This window comes from Mirounga angustirostris, unplaced genomic scaffold, assembly GCF_029215605.1.
Source record: "Mirounga angustirostris isolate CCGP_5_RB_7025 unplaced genomic scaffold, mMirAng1.0.hap1 SCAF_6, whole genome shotgun sequence".
Lineage (NCBI taxonomy): Eukaryota > Metazoa > Chordata > Mammalia > Carnivora > Phocidae > Mirounga > Mirounga angustirostris.
In genome coordinates, this window is record NW_026991714.1 from 62,174,848 (window position 1) to 62,202,423 (window position 27,576).

General features: G+C 38.7%; 2 protein-coding genes across 30 annotated transcripts in view; one reads left to right on the top strand and one right to left on the bottom strand.

The window, feature by feature from the left end:
- Nucleotides 1–20,580, bottom strand: part of CEP170 (centrosomal protein 170) — a 128,818-nt gene extending 108,238 nt beyond the window's left edge. For 11 of the 12 annotated variants that reach the window (XR_010412361.1, XM_064594409.1, XM_054508086.2 and 8 more), the window contains exon 1: nucleotides 20,314–20,580. The gene's annotated coding sequence lies outside the window, so the exon portion shown is untranslated. Of the gene's footprint in view, nucleotides 1–19,638; nucleotides 19,842–20,313 lie in introns of those variants that run through there. The other variant, XM_064594404.1, reaches the window with a different exon arrangement.
- A 778-nt stretch (nucleotides 20,581–21,358) lies between these two features.
- The window catches only part of SDCCAG8 (SHH signaling and ciliogenesis regulator SDCCAG8), a 232,811-nt gene continuing 226,593 nt past the window's right edge, over nucleotides 21,359–27,576 (top strand). For 16 of the 18 annotated variants that reach the window (XR_010412363.1, XR_008506297.2, XR_010412366.1 and 13 more), the window contains exon 1: nucleotides 21,365–21,501. Coding sequence is in view for 6 of the 18 variants with exons in the window: in XM_045877577.3 (XP_045733533.1) it covers nucleotides 21,435–21,501 (67 nt within the window). In the remaining 12 variants the exon portion in view is untranslated. Of the gene's footprint in view, nucleotides 21,502–27,576 lie in introns of all 18 variants that reach the window. The other 2 variants (XR_010412369.1, XR_010412370.1) reach the window with 1 other exon arrangement.

A 27,576-nucleotide genomic window follows, 5' to 3' on the forward strand; every position in this document is an offset into this window, starting at 1 on the left:
GTAAAACACCATACATTACATCATTAGTTTTTGATGTAGTGTTCCATGATTCATTGTTCGTGTATAACACCCAGTGCTCCATGCAAAACGTACTCTCTTCAATACCCATCACCAAGCTAACCCAGCCTCCCACCCCCTCCACTCTAGAACCCTCAGTTTGTTTTTCAGAGTCCATTGTCTCTCATGGTTCGTCTCCCCCTCCGATTTCCCCCCCTTCATTCTTCCCCTCCTGCTTTTTTTTTTTTTTTAACATATATTGTATTATTTGTTTCAGAGGTACAGATCTGTGATTCAATAGTCTTGCACAATTCACAGCGCTCATCATAGCACATACCCTCCCCAATGTCTATCACCCAGCCTCCCACCCCCCACCACTCCAGTAACCCTCAGTTTCTTTTCTGAGATTAAGAATTCCTCATATCGGTGAGGTCATATGATACATGTCTTTCTCTGATTGACTTATTTCACTCAGCATAACACCCTCCAGTTCCATCCACGTCGTTGCAAATGGCAAGATCTCATTCCTTTTGATGGCTGCATAATATTCCATTGTGTATATATACCACTTCTTCTTTATCCATTCATCTGTCGATGGACATCTTGGCTCTTTCCACAGTTTGGCTATTGTGGACACTGCTGCTATAAACATTGGGGTGCACGTACCCCTTCGTATCCCTACATTTGTGTCTTTGGGGTAAATACCCAATAGTGCAATTGCTGGATCATACGGTGGCTCTATTTTCAACTTTTTGAGGAACCTCCATACTGTTTTCCAGAGTGGCTGCACCAGCTTGCATTCCCACCAACAGTGTAGGAGGGTTCCCCTTTCTCCACATCCCCACCAACATCTGTCGTTTCCTGACTTGTTCATTTTTGCCATTCAGACTGGTGTGAGGTGGTATCTCATTGAGGTTTTGATTTGGATTTCCCTGATGCTGAGCGATGTTGAGCACTTTTTCACGTGTCTGTTGGCCATTTGGATGTCTTCTTTGGAAAAATGTCTTCTGCCTATTTCTTGATTGGATCATTTGTTCTTTGGGTGTTGTGTTTAAGAAGTTCTTTATAGATTTTGGATACTAGCCCTTTATCTGACATGTCATTTGCAAATATCTTCTTCCATTCTGTCGGTTGTCTTTTGGTTTTGTTGACTATTTCTTTTGCTATGCAAAAGCTTTTTATCTTGATGAAGTCCCAATCCTTCATTTTTGCCCTTGCTTCCCTTGCCTTTGGCGATGTTTCTAGGAAGAAGTTGCTGCAGCTGAGGTCGAAGAGGTTGCTGCCTGTGTTCTCCTTTAGGATTTTGATAGACTCCTGTCTCACATTTAGGTCTTTCAACCATTTTGAGTCGATTTTTGTGTGTGGTGTAAGGAAATGGTCCAGTTTCATTCTTCTGCATGTGGCTATCCAATTTTCTCAACACCATTTGTTGAAGAGACTGTCTTTTTTTCCATTGGACATTCTTTCCTGCTTTGTCGAAGATTAGTTGACCATAGAGTTGAGGGTCCATTTCTGGGCTCTCTATTCTGTTCCATTGATCTATATGTCTGTTTTTGTGCCAGTACCGTACTGTCTTGATGATGACAGCTTTGTAATAGAGCTTGAAGTCCGGAATTCTGATGCCACCAGCTTTGCTTTTCTTTTTCAACATTCCTCTGGCTATTCGGGGTCTTTTCTGGTTCCATACAAATTTTAGGATTATTTGTTCCATTTCTTTGAAAAAAGTGGATGGTATTTTGATGGGGATTGCATTGAATGTGTAGATTGCTCTAGGTAGCATTGACATCTTCACAATATTTGTTCTTCCAATCCATGAGCATGGAACGTTTTTCCATTTCTTTGTGTCTTCCTCAATTTCTTTCATGAGTATTTTACAGTTTCTGAGTACAGATCCTTTGCCTCTTTGGTTAGATTTATTCCTAGGTATCTTACGGTTTGGGGTACAATTGTAAATGGGATCGACTTCTTAATTTCTCTTTCTTCTGTCTTGTTGTTGGTGTATAGGAATGCCACTGATTTCTGTGCATTGATTTTATATCCTGCCACTTTACTGAATTCCTGTATGAGTTCTAGCAGTTTTGGCGTGGAGTCTTTTGGGTTTTCCACATAAAGTATCATATCATCTGCAAAGAGTGACAGTTTGACTTCTTCTTTGCCGATTTGGATGCCTTTTATTTCTTTTTGTTGTCTGACTGCTGTGGCTAGGACTTCTAATACTATGTTGAATAGCAGTGGTGATAGTGGACATCCCTGCTGCATTCCTGACCTTAGGAGAAAAGCTCTCAGTTTTTCCCCATTGAGAATGATATTCGCTGTGGGTTTTTCATAGATGGCTTTTATGATATTGAGGTATGTATCCTCTATCCCTATACTCTGAAGAGTTTTGATCAAGAAAGAATGCTGTACTTTGTCAAATGCTTTTTCTGCATCTATTGAGAGGATATGATTCTTGGTCTTTCTTTTGTTAATGTACTGTATCACGTTGATTGATTTGCTGATGTTGAACCAACCTTGCAGCCCAGGGGTAAATCCCATTTGGTCGTGGTGAATAATCCTTTTAATGTACTGTTGTATCCTATTAGCTAGTATTTTGGTGAGAATTTTTGCACAGGAAACAGATTCTTAACTATGGAAAGCAAACTGACAGTTACTGGAGGGAGGTGCGTGGGGGGATGGGTTAGATGGGTGATGGGCATTAAGGAAGGCACTTGTGATGAGCACTCAGTGTTGTATATAAGTGATGAATCCCTAAATTCTACACCTGAAACTAATTATTACACTGTATGTTCACTAACTGGAATTTAAAAGCTTGGAAAGAAAAAAAACAACAGTACAGCTTATTCATTAAAGTGAACTAAACTGCTGCATCACCTGCCATACAGGCTTTCAGAACTTGTACCATGCCTTTGAAAAAAAAATTTAATTTTTTTTTTAAAGATTTTATTTATTTATTTGACAGAGAGAGAGAGAGCGAGCAAGAGAGTGCAGGCAGGGGGAGCTGCAGAGGGAGAAGGAGAAGCAGACTCCCTGCTGAGCAAGGAGCCTGATGTGAGGCTCGATCCCAGGACCCTGGGATCATGACCTGAGCTGAAGGCAGAGGCTTAACAGACTGAGCCACCCAGGTGCCCCCCCCCAAAAAAATTTTTAATTAAGATTTTATTTGTTTAAAGGAGTTTAAGGCTCACAGCACAATTCAGGGAGAAGGTACAGAGATTTCCCAATACCCCATCCCTTACACAGGCACAGCCTCCCTCAGTGTCAACATCCCTGACCATAGATAGTGATGTATTTTTTACAACTGAGGAACTTACACTGACACATCATTATCATCCCAACTCCACAGTTTACGTTATGGCTCACTCTTGGTGTTGTACCTTCTATGGATCTAGATAAATGTAAAATGACATGTATCCATCACTAAGGTATCACAGAGTTATTTTCACTGCCCTAAAAATCCTGTGCTTTGCATATTCATTGCTCCACTGCAACCCCTGAACTTTTTATTGTCACCAGTTTTGCCTTTCCCAGATTGTCATATAATTAGAATCATATAGTTCATATGTAGCCTTTTCAAATTGGCTTCTTTCCCTTACTAATATACATCCTGGGTTCCTCCATGTCTTTTCTTGACTTCATAGCTTTTTCTTTTTAGTGCCAAATTCCATTGTCTGGATCTACCACAGTTCATGTATCCATCCACTTGCTGAAAGGCATCTTGATTGCTTCCAAGTTTCCGCAATTAGAAATCAAGCTGCTATTAATACCGTATTTTTTTATTCCATCATACCAAGGACCCAAAAGATAACTGAAGAAATTTTTTAGAAATGTCTAAATTCAAAATTCTTATTTCACATTTTCCCCCTACTAAAATCCCTGTGGAAAATATTCTTAATATTAAAGCCTCTGCCTTTTGAAAAAAAAAAAAATTAGGGTTGCATTTCAGCTAAAGACTCGGGATCAAATAAGGTATAGATATGATTGATCATGTTATAATAGCAAATAGACATAATTATCTGTAATCTTCTCTTTATAATAGGTAGCATTTACTGACCATGTACCATATATCATTCTAAGAACTTCTTTCATATACTTATGCTCACAAAATTGATTTTAACTACAAAAATTATGTAAGTTCTAGAAAATGGACATAAACATTATGCACCAATTATACATGAGGGCCCCATTTTATAGAGCACTTTAAGATGAATTACTCTATTTTTTTTTTATTCACAAGTATTTAAGTACTAAGCACTATAGGTAAGAGGGAGAGAGTGATGATCAAGATAGAAAAAGTTCCTTATCCCATAGAAGCAAAAATAGACAAAGAGCTAAGTAAATGAATTAAGACAACTTTAATGACAATGAGAAGGCAGGAACATGAAAAGACAAAGAGAACAGCATAATGTAACAGTTTTAGGGTGTTGGTGTTTAGGCTGCTGGGTGTTCTGGGGAAACCTCTCTGAGAAAGTGACATACGTTTAAAACATATTCAAAAATTCATCTCTGCTGTATAATTAACTTGACCTGGGACAGATAATGAAAAATATACTCTTGGGAAAAAATTAAAGCCCCATGTGAAATGTACAGTTAATCCAAAACAATAAATCCACAGCTCTGCTTTTTTTGGATACTTACCAAGATGCTTGTTCCATGCTCATGTGAACAAACTCGGTACTGGGAAAATTTTTGTTTTCATATATTCCTGATTATTTTGAAATGAGTTCTTTAAATTTTACCTTTATTATCTGCCATATACATTGTTAATTAAATGTTTTTTAAAAACAATTAAAGCAAATATTGAGAAAAAAAGTATTGAGACAAAATGTAATTTACAACTTTCACCTAAAATGGCATTATTAAAGTGTGAAAATTTTTTTCACAAAAAATAAATGAAGACGACATTCCAATATCAATGGCCATATATTCTATATCTGAGTTCATTACATATTTTCAAAAGAAGACTTAGCTTGGATAGGAAAAGCCAGTGATTTAATAAGACATTTCTTCATAAAAATCATTTTATAAAGTGCTTAAAGAAAATGCTTGAGAAAACAAGTTATATATTTCCATAAATTATCTAGGCATTAAAAATTCCTGCCAAGTTTTCTTTGCCAATTTATGAAAAATGTACAGTCTGACTTGCTTTCTTTTGTAGAACTGCACAACTTTGTTAAAACACATCTGTTGTTTTACAAGAAATCAATTAAGACTTAGATTCAGGGGTGCCTGGGTGGCTAGGTCAGTTAAGCCTTTGGCTCAGGTCATGATCTCAGGGTCCTGGGATTGAGTCCTGGGTCAGGCTCTCTGCTCATTGGAGAGTCTGCTTCTCCCTCTCCCTCTACCTGACTCCCTCTCTCTCAATGTCAAATAAATAAAATCTTAAAAAAAAAAAAAAAGACTTAGATTAGTACCTCCTTTGTCTCAGTAACTGTGCTAAATGCTTACACTCTGTCTTCATTTAACTCCCAAAACAAGCACATGAGAATCATTTTTTCCTTCAAGAAAGCTGAAGTTAAATGACTTACCCAAGGTCACAAATCTAGTAGTAGTAAACAGGAGCCATCTGGTTTCAAACCCGGGCTTTCACGTAATAAGTTCTGGGCTGCTCCCTCAACCACAGTCTCCCTCATACTTTTCTCAAGCATACCTTAAAATGATGCTGGTGATGCCAATTCCTACAAACTCAGATTTGGCTTAAGAATTTGGATATGACTGAAAAGAAATATACTCTTACCTGGTAACATATTCTCTGACACTATCTTTCTGAGCCATAAACACTTAAGGTTCATGCAAGACTCAGTCTATCTTTAATCTATCTCTTATCCTTCTGCTTGACCACCAACAGGCTCCAAGACTGCCTCCCCGAGAAGTCCGTAGACAAGTAAGAATCAATCAGTTTATGCTAAAGTCAGGTCAAAAATCAGCTGACTCATCTGGAGGAATGAGGCAAATTTTGTAAATAGGGTACAGCATGAATCAGAAACCTAGAATCTGAAAGAAAAGTAAACTATCTCTAGGCTCACTGAACAACAACGATCTGAAAAATCTTGTCAGGTCATGTATCACTAGGAGCAGGAAAAGGTGCACAAAGCTGTCTCAAAGGACTGAAAAGAGACTCTACAGGAGGGGCTGACAGTGGGAAGAAGGCAGTATGAGCTAAGGGTCTGTAAGACCATGAAAGCCAAATGTTTTTGATTCACCTTTCCTGGTTCAACAATTTCTTAGCTGACAACAATTTCTCTTCTTTCTGGCATCTGTCTATAATGCATTTCAGCATATCACTGCCTAATGTGCCCCTTAAAAACGGTTCCTACTCATGATTACTACCTTCCTCCTTGAACTAGCCATACATCAACTGTTTGGGAGGTGGGTATAAATTAATTGAACCACAGTATCAGCACAACACATGAAAACCAAAATCAAACTTCAAACTGCAGAATAACTGAAGAATCTTAGAGCATGTTTAAAGCAAGGGTATATTTAAATCACATATGTGCTTATTTATTGCCTAACAACTTAATATCCTAAATTATTCAATATTCTTTTCACCTTCATGAAAAATTATAATGCCTATAAATAACTTTAACAATACTATGCAGTAAAACTGTGATTATGGACAGGTTTTAGATCTACGCTGTCCAACAAATTAGCCACTAGCCACATGTGAACTAATGAATGCTTAAAACACGAACAGCAAATGCATATGAGAAAACTTTTTATTTAATTTTAATTAATTTAAATTTAAATATTCGCATATTGCTAGTGGCCACTCTAGTTTGCTCAGCTCTACACAAAGAGGAATCACTTGATTATTTACATTAATTTAGAATGGCTTTATATACTTTCAACCTATAGAATATAAACACAGAATTGGCTGCTAAAAAATAATTTACGTTGGAAAGAAAAATTTTGATCTGATCACAACAGCATAAAGAGCTTTATGTTTTCATTTATAAAGCTATATAGCATTCATATAAATTAGTAAGTTACATAAGCAAGAAAGCCTATCTTGCGGCTGAAAATTTGCAACCATCATTTCAACTGTTACTATAGGTCTATTCTTTTATATATTATAATTAATTAGACTACAGATGCTTAAGGTGATTAGGTTCATTATTACCAGGGTATATGCCATTAGGTACGTAATAATTTGCTGGAAATATTTTATAGTGTGAATATTTCTGAGAAAGCAATTCTTTTAAGGGGCGGAATCTCCAGACACAGCTAAAGAGGAATGCCTACTGACATTTATTTCATTTGGAGAAGAGCTTCTCCAAGTTTGAGGAAAAACGCAGCTACAATAAGATTAAAAGCTTATTGGTATTTTTAAGAACAATTATTAGTAGGAGATAATACTCTGAGTCAAATATCATTGACTTGACCTGGGACAGATAAAGTGTTAATTTTTCTAAAATATATTTAGGCCTATATATATTATAGCCTCCTGTCCCAGTACCATTTATTGCATAACTCTTTTTTTGACCTTTTTTTGACGATATGTCAAAAAAAAAAAAAGGGTTCACCTTCCAAATGCCTTGTCTCTCTTCACTCGTACCTTCTTCCCCTTTTTTTTCCATCTCTGTGTACCACTGCATACCACAAATGTCCTCCCAGTCCTTTGACTCTCTCTTTTTTGTGACTAAAAGGGCCATAAGCACAAAACTGAAGAGTATTCTGAATTTTTTACATACGCAATAGTGCTTTAAAATTTGGGAGTGAACTTAGAAATAATATAGTTTAAGCCTTTTATTTTTACAAGTGAGCAAAATGAAACAGTGGAAGACTTGTTCAATGTTATACAGCTATAGCGCCAAAACTAAAATGGAGATCTAAACTCCTTGTGCAAAGTACTCTTTTATTTACATCTCGTTGACAAAGCGTGCACGCACGCGCGTGTGTGTATTTATCCTAAAATCAGGAAACACCCTCAAAAGTCATGTGAGACAGAACACAAGCCATCTGGTTTTTCTGGAGCAGATAGTGATGACACTATTTATTAAATAAAATGATATATGTGTTTTAGTTTGTAAAACAAATTTAGGCCTATACAAAGGACTGTCTCAAAAGAAAATAATTTGGTTCCTGCCTTCCTGTGACCCCCAGTTTTTCCTTGCAGTTTTCCAACTTTTGACAGAAAAATGATTTCCTATAACTGTACTAAACAGATAAAATCATGTCACACTACTAAAGACCAATCTATGGGGTATGGTGCCTTTCCTCTTGTTTTCCCTATCTTGGTGAATAGGCATTACCAGCCACCCAGGTACTCTCTTTCCCAATCTCCCTTTACTTAGATAAGTCACTGATGTTTATCATGAAAATTGTATTTTCCAGTTCCTCAAAAAGACCCCTTCAGTTTGGACTGACTGGTGTGACAACATGGGAGAGCAGGGATAAGGGGAATGGACTGTAATTGTGAAGACTAAGGAACAAGAAATCAAAAAAAGATACTAGAGCAAAGGAAATACATAATGTGCTGACTGAGAATGCCAAGACTGGAGGGAAAAGTACAAACTGGGCCCAAGAAAAAGAGAGAAAAGAACGAATAAGTCAGACAACAGAAATCCTAGTGATGAAAACAGACACCTAAGAGCAGATCAAAGAAATGGTTGTCAAGACAGCATTCTTTGATGAAATATTCATCTTATTATATACCTCATTTTACATCTTTGGGGGGCAGAGGGATATTACTTTGCAATTAGCCTAAAATCCATTAGCAAAAAGGTGCAAGATTCTATTAACGAATTAGGTTCTGAATGTTATTCACAATAATTACTAGACATTCTTCTGCTGGATACCAAAGAACCCCATCATCCCCGTGTCCCCACCCTCCCCAAACAAATCTCTAAATTTTAATTCTTTTACTCTTCATTTAATCGCATTCTATTTGTTCCCACCTCTCCACTTTAGAAATTTAAAATTGTTGATTCTGTACAGTAGATCCCTCACATTCTGGAATTTGTTACTCACCACTTAGAATCACAGGTTTAAACCATGCTGTTTCACATCAAGCAAAAGCTCTTATTTTTATTGAATAGCACAACACCGAATTCTTAACATAGTGGAAGCAGAAGGTAGTGAGATGTAGAACTGACAGTAATTACTTCATTCCTGAATTTGTTACTGAAGGAAGTAGTAGGATCACTAAATTAGAGAAACAGTGTATGCTTCCTTCAACAGCTCTTCAGATTAAACACAAACAAAAAACTCTTTTACCATTCCTCTTTAAAAGTACACACACACCGTGCCCCTCAAGAGGGATAGCTCAGTGTCAGTGTTAATTTTGTCAGCTAGCTATTTACAGAAAAATTGAGTTCAGTAACACTACTGGGATAGAAAACAATATATTTCATATTTCAACTGCTGTTTGCCAGTAGTTGTTAGAAAATAATTCAGTAGCATATTCAGAAAACTTAAAAGTGAAACAATTTCAAATGATTTAAGAGCCCTTTTCTTAAAAACACACATTCACGTCTGCAGTTTACTTTGAAATTCATCAAAATGTAAGATGCACTGATGAACAGACAATGGATATATGGCCAGATGTGTGATAAAAACGAATATAATGTTGGGGCACCTCGGTGGCTCAGTTGGTTAAGCATCTGCCTTTGGTTCAGGTCATGATCTTGGGATTCTGGGATCAAGTCCCGCATCCGGCTCCCTGCTCAGCAGGGAATCTGCTTCTTCCTCTCCCTTTGCCCCTCCCCCTGCTTATGCTCTCTCTCAAATAAATAAAATCTTTAAAAAACAAAAACCCAAATATAATGTTAATAGTACAATCAAATGGTGGGTATGTGAGTACTCACTATGAAATTCTTTCAATTTCTCTGTATATTTGAGATAAACCACATACACACAAACCTTTGTATTAAAACAACCCATCTCATAAATTAACCCGAGTGAAAGAGAGAATAAAATAGTTTAAAAAGTCAAACCTCTGAGAATACTCTTTATATAAAATCTAAGGAATGTCCACAAAGCTGAAGTGAGAAAAAACTTTAAAGCCTTAGGAGTGTTTTCTACTAAACTAGAAAAAATAAAAATAAACTTATCCAGCAAACTAGTAGAGATGAAGGATTAAAGATTTTAAAAGTAGCTAATGACTTAAAAACACAAAAATAAAAATGATAAATCAGAAGTTCATTCTTTAAAAAAAAAAAAGTACTAAAATCCCTGGCAGATTTTTTTCTTCATCCATCATAAACACTTGGCTTTGTAATAAAAAGATATAGCCACAGACATGATTTTTTAAATTTATTAAAATAACTACAACTATATGCTTCTAAATTTGAAAATCTCAAGTGAATAAACTTCTAGGAAAATGAGAATGACATAATTGACTAAAAAAACAGGAAGTTGAATAGGTCTGAAAACATTACCAAAACTAAGACCCCAAATATACAATGGACTATTATTTTTATTTATTTATGTATTTGTCATAGAGAGAGAGGGAGAGCACAAGCAGGGGGAACAAGCAGAGGGAGAGGAAGAAGCAGACTCCCCACTGAGCAGGTAGCCTGATGTGGGACTCGATCCCAGGAGCCTGGGATCATGACCCGAGCCGAAGGCAGACGCCCAACTGACTGAGCCACCCAGGTGCCCCCCAAAATTGGACTCTTAACTACAAACAGGTGGTTATCAGAGGGGAGATTGGTGGGGGATGGGTGAAATAGGTGAAGGGGATTAAGAGTACACTAATTGTAATGAGCACCGAGCAATATATAGAATTGTTGAATCACTATATTGTACACCTGAAATATAATACTAGATGTTAACTAGACTAGAATTAAAAGAAACAAATAAAAATAAGGCCCCCCAACCTACCCCAGAATCTCCTTGTCATGTTTCAGATCATAAAAAAAATTAATAAACTGGGCTTCATCTCAATCAAGACCCCAAAAGGACTTTTTCAAATGAGCCTGACAAAATAGTTCTAAAACACATCTGGAAAAAATAAGCATATGAGAAAAACTAAGCAAATTCTGTTAAAACCAGTGTAGTGTAGGAAGAACAGTCTGTCCATTTACAAATGGATATTATAAACCTATGTTATAAAACGTGGTAATAATACAGCAGTGCAGGGGCGCCTAGGTGGCTTAGTCGTTAAGCGTCTGCCTTCGGCTCAGGTCATGATTCCAGGGTCCTGAGATCGAGCCCCCATCGGGCTCCCTGCTCTGCGGGGAGCCTGCTTCTCCCTATCCCACTCCCCCTGCTTGTGTTCCCTCTCTAGCTGTGTCTCTCTCTGTCAAATAAATAAATAAAAAACCTTTAAAAAAATAATATAGCAGTGCAGAAATAGGTAGATGGAATAAAAGATCCAGAAATAAACCTACGCATATTAACAGGACATTTCAAATTGTATAGGATAATGAAGAGTTATGCAATAAATGGTACTGGGACAGAAGGCTATAATATATATAGGCCTAAACATATTTTAGAAAAATTAACACATTTGCACATATTCACATCATAAATTCTATGAGAATAAATATAGGTATGTATCTAATAAAACTTTGTGCAGTGGTATAACTTCATAAAGGAAAAAGAAAAGAAATATTGGACTATACACAAGTTAAAAATCTTTGTTGGGTAAAAACGAATTTAAAAAGGAAAATGACAATCTGGGAAAAAATTTTACAACGTACGTGACAAAGGAATTGTTACAAGTATATACAATAATGAACATTCCTTCAGAAAAGGGTATACACAAGCAATTCAGATTAGAAATACAATGGCCAATAAACTTTTTTTTTTTGCCAACAAACATATTTTTAAAAAACTCTTCAGATATATTACTGATAAGAGAAATCTAAATAAGGTTTTCAGTTTATCATATTGGCAAAATTTTTAAAAAGATATGTAATATCCAGCATTGGTGTAGGGTTGAAGCAACAATCTCATATACCAGTGATGGAAGTGTATACTGGAAAAGACCAGGGCAGAGGGGTGGATTTCATCAGAAAATTAGAAAAGGCTTTAGAATTCTAAATAGCAGGGAGCCTACTTCTCCCACTCCCTCTGACCCTCCACCCCCTTGTGTTCTCTCTCACTTGCTCTGCTCTCTCTCTCAAATAAATTAAAAAAAAAAATCTTTAAAATACTGGCAAAGAAAAATATTAATTTGCACAGAAATTCACAGTTGTTTGCAATTTTAAAAATACCCTTAATTTCCATAAATTGTAAGTAAATTACAAGTTTGATAACATGGACTCCTATACCCTCAAGAAAAATTAGTCAGAAAGTTTAATTTCATGATAAAATGTTACCAGATTAAACCCAAATAGAAAAGAATATATAACAGTGGCATCACTGGCTGGGGGATTGCGAGAAAGTGTTCTTCCTGATGTAATGGTATCTTCTAAGTATTCTGCAACAGACAAGTATTAGTTTTATAATATGAAAAAAAAAGCATGAAAAAATAAGGTGGCCTTCAATTTGCAGTGCATTGATTACCCATGAGAAGTGTTTTTTGAGCAACTCAGCAAATAATATATGGGGTCCTCAAGATAGATATTTTGAAATTATAGTCCCACTGCCTCAAAAAAGTCTTTACTGCTTAAGAATTATTGCTCAAAGTGCTCTATTTGCAATGTTCCTTTTTTCACCAAAATAAATATTTTATATTTTACCTCTGTATCAAGTATGCCCTTGTCCTTTGTTTCCTCAAATCAGTTTCTAGCTGGCTGCCTTGAGTACAAGACCCTTAACAAACCCTATGCTTTGAATTTGTACTTTACTATTCCACATAAGATGTGACAAACCCTTATCTGGTAAGACACCTTCCAGGAAAAAAAAGCCAGTTAAAAAGGGAAGATTTTCCTGGTTGGCCTGGAAAAAAGTAAGCTGGCCTGCTTAGAAAAATTTTTCTGACTTCATTCTCATTTAGACACTGCTTGGAATTAAAGGATGAGTTTAGGATTGGAGAAAGTTATTATCGCAAAGCCTCTTTCCCACATCATGTCTTTTTTTCCACTCCCAAGAACGCTAAAATAATGTGCAAAACTGCCTTATGGGGATGAAATGCAGGAGAAGCAGAAAACTATTCCTACAGTGTCATACTGAAAAAATACTTCTATTCATCACCCCAAACAAAACATTTTTTCACACATAACCCTAGCGAGGGGCACCACATCTGGGGCGATGGGAGATCCGTACCTGCAATCATACCTTTCACTTGTCTTTTACATCATTTGCTTTTCAAAAAAACCCTCTGAGGTAAACGGACTATCACTAGATTTACTTTATAGATGAAGAAACTGAACTTCTGAAATGAAGTGACACATTTAAGATCACACAAGTCGCAAATGAATCAATCCCTGACAGCAAATTTTCCTAACTGAGGAGCACTGTCTCTCCTGTTCAGCCCTGGGGCACCAGCAGCAACCACAGCCGTCCACCCAAGAAACAGCAGGCGCCGGTTTACAAATCAAACTTTGTTCAGGGCTTTAGATTTAGCAGTTTCTGTGAACATCCCCATCAAGAAAGAGACGTCTAACAAAAGGTTCTCATCCAGTTTATAAGGAGTGTTCAGGTGATTAAAGGTGGTATAGTTTGACTCAACATCCCTTATCTCTAAAAATTACTTGGCTTCTGGGACAGCATACCCTTACTACTTCTTTTCAATCCTTCTGGATAGCTCTTCTCTCTTGCTAAGCCTTTCACTGTTGAACAGTATCAGGTCTCAACTGTTGAACCTCTTCTCAACCTAATTAACCAACTCTCAAACTAAGTGATGTCTTCCAGTCCTATGGCTTTAAATACGTTCTACTGGTGATGCTTAAGATTTAAGAATCTTCAGGCCTGAACCTCTCTGAATTGCAGACTTGTATATTCCACTGCCTACTTGATAGCTCCACTCAGATGTTTGACAGACATTTCAAACTTCACATATCCAAAACTCTTGATTTTTTAAAACCAGACCTTGTAACTTTATCTCCACCATTATCACTCTAGTCGAAACCATTAACTTAATATAGATCACTCTTAGCTCATCTCCCTGTTCCCCTTTTCCTGTCCAGTCTGTTCTCCACAAAACAGTCAGAACTATATTTTAAAAATATAATACAATTCTTTTGTCATTCCCCTCAAAACCCTCCAATGAACTCCCAAAACACTTGAAATTAAAAACCCTCCAATTTCTATCCAACCTCATTTCCTTCTATTCTTTCTTCTTGCTCTCTCATCTCCAGCCAGTACTCTCCTTATTCTCCGAATTCACGCATCCCATTCCTGTCTCAGGACCACGGCACAGTCCAACCACACACCTACATGGCTTACCTCCTCACCTAATATAAGTCTCTGCTAAACATCATCTCCTCACAGAGCAGTATTCCCTAACTGCTCCTAAAACGGTAACTCCCAAGGTGCAGCATATTGTCTTAAGAGGTTATTTTTTGTGTAAAAGAGGGGCGGTGGGTATATATATTTGCTTAACTTGAAAAAAAATTCACTGGAATGATACAGAATAAATAATAAAACGTTACTTATTGGATTAGGGAAAGTGCTAACTTGGCAAACAAGGTGAGGGGTAGGAGGATTTTTCACAATAGTTGTTTTTAAAATAGTTTGATTTTTTTGAACCATTTGAATATTCTGAGGGACTACTTAAATGAAAAATAGCAGTCCTCCATCACAGTCTATCCCCTTACTCCACATTTTCTTCATAGCACCTATGCTTACTTGACTCACTATTTGTGTAATTATCCGTATCACCCAACAGACTGTAAGCTTTAACCAACTCCTTCAGTACTGGAGAATATAATGGTTTTCTCCTTAATTAAAAACAAAAAACATTCAAATGGTTTTCATTATCTTTGTGTCGCCTCTTTTCTCAAGGATATTTTATTTATGTTACATTTACTCTATTTATAAATCTGCATGGCTGTGTCCTCGGCTATATCCAGTACATGGCCAGGATGAAGACATAAGAGGGCTGGCTTGTTAAATTTATAAATGTCTAAAAGCCAGGAAGGGAAGCTAATCCCTTGGATGACAGAATCATGATTCAAGAAGATCTCAATAAGTTTTAACTATAGCTATATTCAAGGAGATGGTATCTGAAAGGGTTAAAGCTTAACACTGTTTCAAAAAATCATCGATGGATACATACAGAATGGGAAAAATCTTAAAAAAAACACTGGCTTATGTTGACTACATCAGTGGTTTCCAAATTTTCAAAAAACAAAATGAAAAACAACATAAGCTTGCCAACTTTTTATTGTTCATTTAAGAATCAAACCAATACAAAAAAACCCAAGGCAAATATTAAAAGAAACTTACCACAGACTAAAACTATCATTTCATAAAGAGAGGTCATTTTAACATTAGAAAGGTAGAAATACAGAAACTCAAATCCCTTGAATTGCATGACAATAACTTGAAAAGTCATATAACATTTTTCTCTCATTTTTCTTTGCTTAGAACTAGCAAAGATATCACTGTTATTAAAGAGTTAACAAAATTTTAGACCGTAAACACAAGTGTATAGCTTGAATTAAGGAAATGGTAATTTCACTACACTACATTCAGGCCATAATTACAGAATTAAATATAAAAACAAGACTGTTGAATCTCAGATTTGTACCTCTGAAACAAATAATGCAATATATGTTAAGAAAAAAAAAAAGAAGAAGAAGGTGGTAGCGGGAGGGGAAGAATGAAGCGGGGGAAATCGGAGGGGTAGACGAACCATGAGAGAAGATGGACTCTGAAAAACAAACTGAGGGTTCTAGAGGGGAGGGCGATGCGAGGATGGGTTAGCCTGGTGGTGGGTATTGAGGAGGGCACATTCTGCATGGAGCACTGGGTATTATGCACAAACAATGAATCAGGGAACACTTCATCTAAAACTAATGATGTAATGTATGGGGATTAACATAAGAATAAAAATAAATAAATAAATAAATAAATAAATAGATAGATAGATAGATAGATCAGAACAAAAAGAACAGTATTGACAAAACTCAATCTAGCTGACAAGAGATGAGAGGTAAAGGAAACAGTATCAGTATCATATGAAGTTGTAAGGGTTACAATATTTAATTTAGAAAAGAGAAAACTGAGCAAAGAAATACCTTACTGTATCTTACTCTTATAACAGAACTACAACCAATGGGGAGAAGTTATATAGTAAAGCAGATACCAGCCCCATTTAATTAAAATCTTCCTATTATACTTTCCAAAAGCTAAATGAGACATCCTATGCCTCTTTGTTCATGAAAGTGTTGTTCTTGGAGAAGATGGACTCAGTAAGATCTCAGGGATATGAGTAGTAGAAGGCACACTATACCAGATGACTCTAAAGTCTCCTGTAATTCTAAAATTTTGTGAATCAGAAAAGGGTAAAGGGTACAGTTTGCTTTCTTAATTTACCAAAAAGGATGAATGGAAAGAATCTGGGCCTTTGTCAAAAAGACAAAGGTTCAGTTATAGGCTCTACCACTTAGAGCCATGACACAGAGGCAAAATTATTCACTAACTCTAGGCTTCAAATATTCTCAAATTTAAGTGTGTAAATTTATACCTTATATACAAGACTGTTGCATGAATTACACACAAACACACACACACATACACTGCCTGATACATAGTAGGTTTCAATACGTGGTAGATATTAGTTATTTAGTCAATAAATATCATGTCCTAAAGGGTAATATGTTCTATATTACTTACTGCTTATTAATATACTCAAATAATGACTTATTCTCTGCTATGTCTCATAGTTTCTCAAACCTAAGCAATGCATACTTGAGATTCTTCCCACTTCCATGTTTTGTATAATCCCTATCTGTAAGTAATTTTTGTAGGGTTTTCTTTAACCTTGCTTTTGTTCATTTCCTTTCTACCTTTGTTTGACATAAAAGAGGGCTTTACCTTCAGTATATATTGACCAGGTCATTCATTTTGGCCAAAAAAAAGGTATAATATAGATATACTGTTGCATAATCATTCAATTAAACTAGACATACAGTCTAGTTTAACTAAACTATATGTCTAGTTTAATCAACTCTACTACCAGACAGATGTCTTATTCTTTTGTATTGCCCACACCAGCTAACTCATTGCTGAGCACTTCCCTCAAAAAATATTTAAGTAAATAAATTAAATCCCATTTCACCAAGTGTAGTTGATTATTGGAAATCTTGGGTATTAACAAAAATTAATGAAATAAAGATGGTCTGAGGTTTCTCCCCATAAGAAGAAGTTCATTTCTTACTGAAATACAGCAACACTCAACGTTCTCCTATTATATAACCACCAAGGATTTTTCAGATGGTATCTAATTGCTCTTTTGTTATACTTCCGTTATAATTTGCAACTGTACAGATTAGTTGGCAATTTAGTACATTGCTGTTTGTTAGATATTTATTAGACTAGGACACTGCTCAAAATCAATCATTACAAATTAAAATACTAAAAATTATTTTAAGGGAGTATAATTTTGTTGAATAAAAAACATTAACAAGTTTAAACACAGGCAGTATTCAGTACTAGATGAGTGGTATCTGATTACTATCAGATGCAACAATAAAACTAGTTATTTCTTCAGTGATAAAAAAAACCTGATACTAGGAATAAGTAAAACAAATCACTAAGCATAGAATTTTTAAAAACACTGATATTTGCATTAATGGGCATAATGTATGATAATTTTACAGTCTAAATTTCATTATTCTAATGCTAAGATAGAAAACATGAAGATGGTTATTTCCAAAGTAATTGAGAAAAATGAAATTTACCAATAAAATACATTTAAAGTTTGATTTAATATAATTCCACATGCTGAATTTAACTAGATTATCTCTAAGTAAGCTAAAATTTAAAAGGGCAAGTTAATAAATTCTTTTAAAAAGTCTATTAAAATGCATTGTAGAATTAAAGGGTAAGATTATAAAGAAAAAATAGCACTTTGTCAAAAGCAACTCAATGAAAAAACATACATTTAATTTTGATAAAAATTTCGATATTTTTCTCAAGGTGAGTTAAGTTGAAAATAATATAATTCATTAATTGAAGAAAAATGAACTTCACATTGAATTAAGAAAGGGATAATTTCACTACACTACATTCAGGCCATAATTACAGAATTAAATATAAAATGGAGACATTCTTCTCCACATTCTTGTTACATGGCAATTTTATTTTTAACCAAGCTTATAGCTTATAGCTCATCATACCATAAAATACTACTGAATATCAGGAAATAATATTAAAATATGGTTACTAATAAGTAGTAGGGAAAAACTTCCAAGAGGTTTTTTTGTTGTTGTTGTTGTTTATGAAAAGCCCATGTTAGAGCATCTTTCCTTATATTGTAAGGTAATTTATAAAACTAAAGCTCCACTTCAGTAGAATTATTTTTGCATCACAAGGAAAAGGACTAGATTAATAAAACAAGGGTGTCAATGAACTTGATTGTTAAAGACAACTCAAGGAGCATGTAGAGAAGCTTTCCATAAATTTTCACAGGGCAGGGGGACTAAGGGACAACACCAAAAGAGCCCACTGCAGGAACAGATCTTGGTTTTATTTGGCTCTGCCTTTCATTAGCAGTGACACTTGGACAGACAATTCAGTTAACTTTCCAAGTTTCAGTATCTTCCTCTTATGTCAAGTCCACTTAGATTCTTGAGTTTTAAAACACCAAAATCCTACGATATCTACAAAGTGAGGAAGGACGAAAAACAGCCTTGGGTTTTACTTTTTTAAAAATAATGGTAGAAAGGGGCACGGGTTAGCTCAGTCAGTTAAGCGTCTGCCTTCAGGTCATGGTCCCAGGGTCCTGGGATCCAGCCCCACGTCGGGCTCCCTGCTGGGCGGGAAGCCTGCTTCTCCCTCTCCCACTCCCCCTGCTTGTGTTCCCTCTTGCTGTCTCTCTCTCTCAAATAAATAAATAAATCTTAAAAAAAAAAAATTATTTGTACCTTGCAATGTAGTATTTCCAGAACTGAATTACTAAATTTTTGAAGCCTATACAGCTAGGGTTGTATCAGCGAAGATCTAGATACAGTATTCACAATGTAACTCTCTCCTCTCCCATTATCCCTCCACCTGCTCCTCCCCATCCTGCTTCATTCTTTCTTCCGCTTGTTTTAACGCCAGCAAACGGTTGTAAGCACTGAAAGCTTAAGATGAAATCATTTTAAAAGATGCATTTTGAATCAACGATCATCTGCCCCACCACATTTCTCCCAAATGAGTTAATTTTCATTAAGAGAATGGAAGTATGAATAAACAAAATCAGAAACAGAAATGTACTGGGCCTGTTTTTTGTTTTGACTGCTCAAAAAACAAAACTGAAAGATGTGGCCTCATCTATTCCCTTAGGAACGCGAACGCGTTACCCACCCAATGAAAAAACAATTCTGCTGGTTCATTTCCCTGCTACACAACAGCCTCGCCGTCGGGCTCTTTCTAAGTCCAGTCTTCATCGCCATCTAGTAATTTCCTATCGATGATCACCTTGGCAATGCTTGGACAGACACCGTCCCTGTCTTCAGGGGCTTACATTCTTCAAATAAATCCCCCAAGCCCTACTAAACACGACCCCCCCCCCAAAAAAACCCCAGAAATTCCATAACTTAGGACACGAATCCCACGTCTTCCCGCCCTGTGTCAGGCATAAAACGAAGGGAAGCATACCAAAACCCCGCATTTGAATCTTAGGACAATGAAGCCGACAGGAAGCCGCTGTCTCCTCCCCGGGGTTTACTACGGAGCCAGAGCCAGCGCGGGTGCAGTCGCCTGGCAGGGTGCGTGACACCACGTCTTCCACGCCCTCCAACCGCGTCCAGAGGGCGCCTGACCTCACCTCCTCCAAACCGCCCCACATCCCCAACCAACCTAACAAAAAGGCCCCGCACTGTTAGCTGCTCGGATCGGGGAAAAATCCCTTCCCCAGCGGCAACGCAGCCATTCCCTCCAGTGCTCCGCCCGCACCCCTAGCAAGCTGCTACGGCGCAGGGGGGAGGGCTGCACAAAGCCGAGAGAGGGCTGAAATGATTCAAGACCTTCTCGGGAAGAGGCGGCGGCCACCGGCCCGGAGGGACAGCGGGTGGAGCTGGGGGCAGGGTGGGGGAGGGGAGGGGCGGCCCCGACGAGCCCCGGGTCGGGTGCCGGCGGCGGGGGGAGTGGGGGGGGGGAGGAGGTGGCGGCGCCGCGCGGAGCAGCGGGGAAGCGCCCCCTTCGCCGCCCGGCCCAGCACCCCGGCCGCCCCCGGCCGCGCCCCGAGCCCCCGCTGCAAACCCAGGAGGATGTGGGGAAGTAGCGGCGGCGGCAGGGACAGCGCCTACCCGAGCAGCTGAGCGCATCACTTACCCCTCACCGCTGAGAGAGGGACCGGACGGGGGAGGCGGGGCGCGTCGCGTCCCGTGAGTCTCTCGCACGCCGTCCTACCCCCACCCAGTCGTCCTCGTCGGCGCTGTCGTCGTCGCTGCCGCTACGGTCGAGCTCCCGGCCCCGAGCTCCGCTAGGCAATAACGTTATTCCACACACGCCCCGCACATAGCGGTAACGGCAAAAAGCGGCCGCCCAGTGCGCAGGCGCCTGAGAAAAAGGCGAGGAACCCGGCCCTATCCCCTCCGCCGGCCCAGTCCCAACGATCTCTTACTGCGCAGGCGCCAAACGCAGACAATGAAAAGGGGCTGTGCGGAGGGTCTCACCCAAAGCCTTCGCCAGCTGCCTATTGCGCAGGCGTGCTCCAAAGACTAGCTTGAACAATGAGGAGGACTCTGGCGTTAGCCGGGACCGCAACTAAAAAGGACTACAGTTCCCAGAGGGCAGTGCGCCAACTCCAAGCGGAGGTCTGGTTGCTGGGCATGCTAGGATTTGTAGTGTCGGATGCCTTCAAAACCTTGGCTGTTTGGGAGATTTAAAGCTTCTTTTTCTTGAGAATTTATTTGGGCATTTTGGCAAGTGTCGCGGCTGAAGGGTGGAGAACTTGTTATTTGTGTCCTTGAGAAGACTCAAGGACCAACCGCAAACTACCAAACTTAGGAGAGTCAAGGCCTTCAGTGAGCTCTTTTTGTCGGTTGGATGGTCCAAACAGCAGGATGGGATAAAGGCAGGACTGAGCCAGCCTGAGCTACAGAAAAAGGGCGGAGCCTCCAAACAGTCTCTTGGCAACCGGATCTGGCCGCCAAACCGCCAAAGCTTGTGGCGCGATGTCCTCTGGGAATTGTAGTATAGTTGGAAGGGCCTTTTAGGAATCTCGTGACTGCAGGCCCGCAGCCTGCGGACTACAACTCCCGACGTGCAGCATGAGGGCCACTGGGTGGGAAGGGCCCCGCGCGAGCTCCGTCCGGGGTTCCACGCTCCCCAATGACTGCAGCGGCTGGAAGCAGGCGGGTGCTTCTCCGGCGCCAAGGCCTCCTGTTCTCCGAAGGGCGACACTGGACACTTTCCCACGTGACTCCCATCTCTGGGCCCCGGCTCTGTGCATGGCGAAGTCCCCGGAGAACTCTACCCTGGAGGAGATTCTGGGGCAGTATCAACGGAGTCTCCGGGGTGAGTTGCACCGAAGCTGTGCGCCCTAGCCCCTGGATACCAGGGCCTAGTGGGCAGGAGCTGACCAGGGGCGTTTCCTTGGTTCGGCCCCAGCCAGGACACAGAGGAAGAAGATGGATGGTGCTGTGATCTTTGAGCAAGATGAAATAGTTTGTGTTTGTATTTACGGTTAAGCAGAGTTGTTTCCCTTGATTCCCGTGGTTACCTGAACCAACTCCCTGAGCTTGACTTAGGCATCTTTCTGACCCACGGCCAGCAGAAACTCTTGGGTGGCTCTAGTCCTCTCTTGCCCACTTCCCATAATTTGCTCTTTAATCCAGTAGATTCCTGATTCACGCTTTTTACACATTCAGATAGTGGTGTGATGGGCTGAAGATTTATCGGACCAGGAAAAAGAAAATACTAATTATTTAATCACAAAAGCTTCCATTTAGTGGCCTAGGCTATTTACATACATCAAATCATTTAAAATTATAGCAACGTTATGAATATCCCTCTTTTACACATGGAGAAATCAAGGTGCAAAGAGGTTGAGTCCACACAGCTGGTTAGTGGCAGAACCAGGTATTAAATTTAGTTAGGACTGACTGCCTTAAAAGCCTATTTTTTTCTTCACGAATCATGTCACAGTTATTATTACTGAAACCTCATTTGGTTAATTCAGATTTTTTTAGTGTGGTTCCCTATCAGTGAGACTTTAGAGAAGTGATGTTTGTACTTATAGATAGTTCTGTCATCTTGGACATCATACATACTATCTTGGAAATCTCAGTACTGTTATTTTAAAGAGGAAGTTGTGGTATTGTCTACAGGGTTATTGTGAGGAGCAAATGAAATAATCCACATAAAGCAGTGATTTTCAGCCTTTTTTTTTTTTTTTTTTTTTTTACTGTTACCCATTGGTAAATACATTTTATATGGGACATAGAAAAGTTTCGTTGGAGAATATTCTACTAAATAATACACTCTATTCTTTTGCATTTTCTTAACCCTCTAGATCATAACCAACAGTTTTATTTTTTTTTAAGGATTTTGTTTATTTATTTGAGAGAGAGAGAGAGCGTGCGAGCATGAGCAGGGGTAGGGGCAGAGGGAGAGGGAGAAGCAGACTCTCCGCTGAGCAAGGAGCCCGACGCAGAACTCGATCCCAGTACCCAGGGATCATGACCTGAGCCACCCAGGCACCCATGACCAACAGTTTTAAAAAATCATTTAAAGTGTTTAGAACAGGGGTGCCTGGGTGGCTCAGTCAGTTAAGCGTCTGTCTTTGGCTCAGGTCATGATCCTGGGGTCCTGGGATCGAGCCCCACATGGGGCTCTCTGCTCAGTGGGGAGCCTGCTTCTTTCTCTCCCTCTGCCTGCCACTCCCCCTGCTTGTGCTTTCTCTCTCTCTAATAAATAAATAAAATCTTTTAAAAATAAATGTTTAGAACAATGAGTCATTTAAAAATGTCGCCTACTATGTGTAAGGCGTGCTAGGTGCTGGGGATACAATAAAGTAGACAGAGTCCCTGTGACCATGGAGCCTCTGGATTAGTGGGGGAGAAAGAAAATAAACAAAATAATTACAGATTACTATGATAGAGAATAAGGGTAAAGATCAGTGCTTGGCACATAAGCACTCTGTAAATGTTAGCTGTTATTTATAATTGGTACTTGCAGCAAAGTGAAGATTTTTCGAGGAGATTAGAAAGTTTATCTTCTAGTGACTCTAGATTTTGAAAGCGTTATTATGTATTGTTTCCATCTGTCAACAGTGTTATAAACTGTCAACATTCTCAGTACTCAAACTGCAAGAGTAAAGTAATTGGTCTTGATGAATATTTTCATCAGCCTACTGATGTTTCAAGAGCTGTTAGATACAGAAATAACCACTTCTGACTTTTCATTTGAAAGCAAGACGTGCGCTGTGCACAATGATAATGAGTGATTTTTGGAGGCTGGTAAAAATTTGTTTTCCGTTACAAGTTTCTGCAAATACTTCGCCTCCTTTTACCTTATTTTGAAACTTATGTAAGCAGTGGGAGCTTAATATTGGGCTTTTTAATGCAATAAGGTGGTTAATTTCAAACAAGTGCTGCTTTTCAGTAATTTATATAGAGAGTGGAGAGTTTTTATTCACAGATATATTTTAAAATAAATTTTAAGTTTAGTGTGACAACCATATAAGATAGTAAAAACATAATCAAAAGCAAACATGAAGCAGAGAAAAAAGTTAACTTTTTTTTTTTTTTTTAAGTGATGGCTTTAACAATGAATCAGGAAATGGAACCTGTCATTTTGTGGGTTTTCAGGACCTATTTTATTATTTATTTAGTAGCATCTTAACTTTTATGTTTACTTAGTTTATATAACAGCTTATGGAAGGAAACAGCTAATCCTGAGTTAAAGCACAATCAGAAGGTCTTTGCTTCACACATATACATTAGCCCTTTTGAATAGGGTAATTCCCTTTGAAGTCAAAATTTGTGTTTCTGAATAAACAAAGTATGGTGGCATTATTTTACATGTGGAACTTCATTATTTTAAGTGCTTGTGCCTAATGTCTTGAGAATTGTGTTACTATACAATCAGATAAAATGTAATTTGAAATTCTTTTGTTTTATCTTGTTTTGGTTTTGTTGCTTTGTTTGGTTTTGTCTATCTGCCATTACTTCCCCAAAATATTTTGCCTAGTTCATGTTTCAACAAAGGCTAATAAGTATTCTTGGTCTTTCCTCACATGTTACTCCTCTGGTTCCTAAATAACTGTACGTGTAATTATTATTAATATCCCTTCATTTATATTCAGCCAGGAAGTAGCCACATAAAAATGCAAAATGCTTTCACAGTTTTCTATGCTAATTCCTCATTTTTATAGCTTTTCCTCATTACTTTAAATGTAATTTTAAGTACTGTTATAGTATATTAAGAATTTCAAGGGTTTTTTTTCTTAGATTTTATTTTATTTATTTGTAAGAGAGAGAGAGAGTGAGTGCACAAGCAGGGGGAGCGCCAGGGAGCAAGGATCCTGATGTGGGACTTAATCCCAGGATCCCAGGATCAGGGCCTGAGCTGAAGGCAGACACTTAACCAACAGAGCCATCCAGGTGTCCCAAGAATTTGAAGTTCTGATTTGAAAGGCAGAGTCAAAGCTGCTTTCTTTTATTTTTATTTTTTAAAGATTTATTTATTTGAGAGGTTGAGGAGGAGCAGAGGGAGAGGGGCAGAGAGAATCTCAAGCATACTCTGTGCTGAGTGCAGAGGCCAACAAGGGGCTCGATCTCACTACCCTGAGATCATGACCTGAGCTGAAACCAAGAGGTGGAGGCTTAACCAACTGCACCACCCAGGCGCCCGTGCTTTCTTTCTTTTAAAACCTGAGTGGAATTCTTGTCTCTCCTTGACTCGTGATCCTAGAGCAGCCATGGAAAGAGGGAGCTCATTGGCATACTTTGCACTCCCCTCTTATCCTTTCCTTCCTTACACTTTCCAGATGTATTCACTCTTTATCCCCTCTAAGGGTATCTCTTGTTTTGAATTGTTTGTGCCCTCATTGTAAGAAATTAGAGAGATTTCGTGACTCTCCTTCAGAGTAAGCAGTCTGACAGAAAAATGAGAAGGCTTCATTGCCCCACAGATCTATAATATTATTGCTTCACAGTAGATGATCTGAAAGATTCCAGTGTGGGGAAAACAGGTACCCTGGGAATCACGGAGTTGAATCTAGAAGTGGAAGTGACTTGGGAGGTCTCCTGGCAGGATGGCTAGGTGTTCATTGTCTTTATAGTGAATGTAGGCAGCTAGCAGTCAAGACCCACAGAATGGTTGAGAACTCTATTGGGAACTGGGGAGAGTAGCACATACCCCTCCTCTCATTTAAATCCAACACATCATTGTACAAAGGCCACGAGGTATAAAATGAACTAGTATGCAGCCAAGAAAGGGTCAGAAAAACCAATGTAACAGGGAATCCAGGCTGTTTTAAGTTCTGTGCCCTGAATGTAGGAATATGATAATATAAAGGAGAGAACTTGTTGGAAAAGTAGTGTCCCATTCTTAACAGAATCATGTCTAGTTTATTGCTGCAGGTGTTAGCTATAGGTTCAGTTGTATCAACAACACTGTGTATGTGACTCGTCTATTCACCTAGGTCCTAACCACCTTTGGAGGGGGGGGCATAAAGAAATATGGAACAAACATAGACTGTGACAAGAATACATCATTATTTTCCATATGCATTTTGTATGTAGTTCCTCTTTTTCTTTCAACATTTTGGTATTCTGGGCTCTAGATCGAATTTGCGTTAAGAGTATGGTGGAGTCAGAGTGGAGAATGTGGAACTAGGAGCCAGGCCACTAAAATTTGACTGTAGCTTTACTGATAACCATCCGTGTCACCTTAGGCAAGTCAGTAAACTGTTCTTAGATTCTTGTTCCCTTGTCTGTAAAAGGAAAAGTTTGGAGGAGGTGACAGAATTACTGCCTTTAGGACCCAAGCAGGTGACAAAATCTGTGATGGAGTCTATGGAAGACACTAGGGAATGGTAAGGCCTATGGCCAAACTGGGCAGTTTATGCTTTCTTTAAAAACATTCCAATTTTGGGGCACCTGGGTGGCTCAGTCGTTAAGCGTCTGCCTTCAGTTCAGGTCATGATCCCAGGGTCCTGGGATCGAGCCCCACATCGGGCTCCTTGCTCAGCGGGAAGCCTGCTTCTCCCTCTCCCACTTCCCCTGCTTGTGTTCCCTCTCTCGCTGTCTCTCTCTCTGTCAAAAAACAAATAAAATCTTTAAAAAAAAAAAATTCCAATTTCTGGGGTACCTGGGTGGCTCAGTCAGTTAAGTGTCCAACTGTTGGTTTCGGCTCAGGTCATGATCTCAGGGGTATGAGATTGAGCCCTGTGTTGGGCTCCACGCTCAGCTCAGAGTCTGCTTGAGATCCTCTCTCTCCCTCTCCCTGTGCCCCCTCCACTCACACACATTTTCTCTCTCTCTCAAATAAACAAATAAAATCTTTAAAAAAATAAAATAAAAACATTCCAATTTCTTTCTTTTTCTTCTCCCTTCCTCACACACTTGGTTAGCAAAATACACCTGAGAACCTGGTTCCCCCTCCAGGCATTTCTCTCAGACTCCTGCATCTGTAATATCCTTTCCACCAGCGCTGATTGGACCGTGTGAATGATAAAAGTTATGTTTCTATCTTATAAAAATGAGAGAAAGGAGTGGAACTAGGTCCATAGAAAGTGAGAGCTTAGGGCGCCTGGGTGGCTCAGATGGTTAAGCGTCTGCCTTCGGCTCAGGTCATGATCTCAGGGTCCTGGGATCGAGTCCCGCATTGGGCTCCCTGCTCCTTGGGAGCCTGCTTCTCCCTCTGCCTCTCTCTCTCTCTCTCTCTCTCTGTCTCTCATGAATAAAAAAAAAAAAAAAAAAGAAAGAGCTTAAATATGGGGAAAAAATGTATACTTTGAGGGGTGATTGTTTCTTTGTAAATTGACCTAGTTTGAGAAAACCAAAGATAATATTGATATATTTTACTTATATATGATTGACACACCTACCCAAATCCTACAAAGTGTTTTGGTTTTGTTTTTTGTTTTTTCCCTTCCAGGGAAGGGCTCACATCCGTAGAAGGCCTGCGTTAATCTTACTTGCCAATACTTTAGTCACTGAGCTAGCCAGCAGTGATATCATCTGGACTTTCCATAAGCTTAAGAAAACGTGTGCAATTTAAGTAAAGTTCTTTTTCTCAGTTTTACTTATCAAACTTGTATTTCTTCTTTTTGTTTTTGCTTTTCTTGAGTGTTTTCTTAATGTTTTTATATTCTTTGCCATGTACACTGTATGTGCATAAACACATGCATGCGTGTGCACACACATACTCCACAGCTAGTGTTTGCTTATTGGTTTGTTTTACTATCAGCCTTACTGTGACCAAGACAGGCAACAATGTATTAAAGCCCCTGGAAGCATTCATTATGAAATGAGAAAATTATTTTGGTATTTCAGTGCAGACTGCAACAACTCTCTCTTCTCAGAATTAAAGAAATGGAATGGTTTGGCTATTAATAAATAAGGATTGGGAATGCAAATGAAA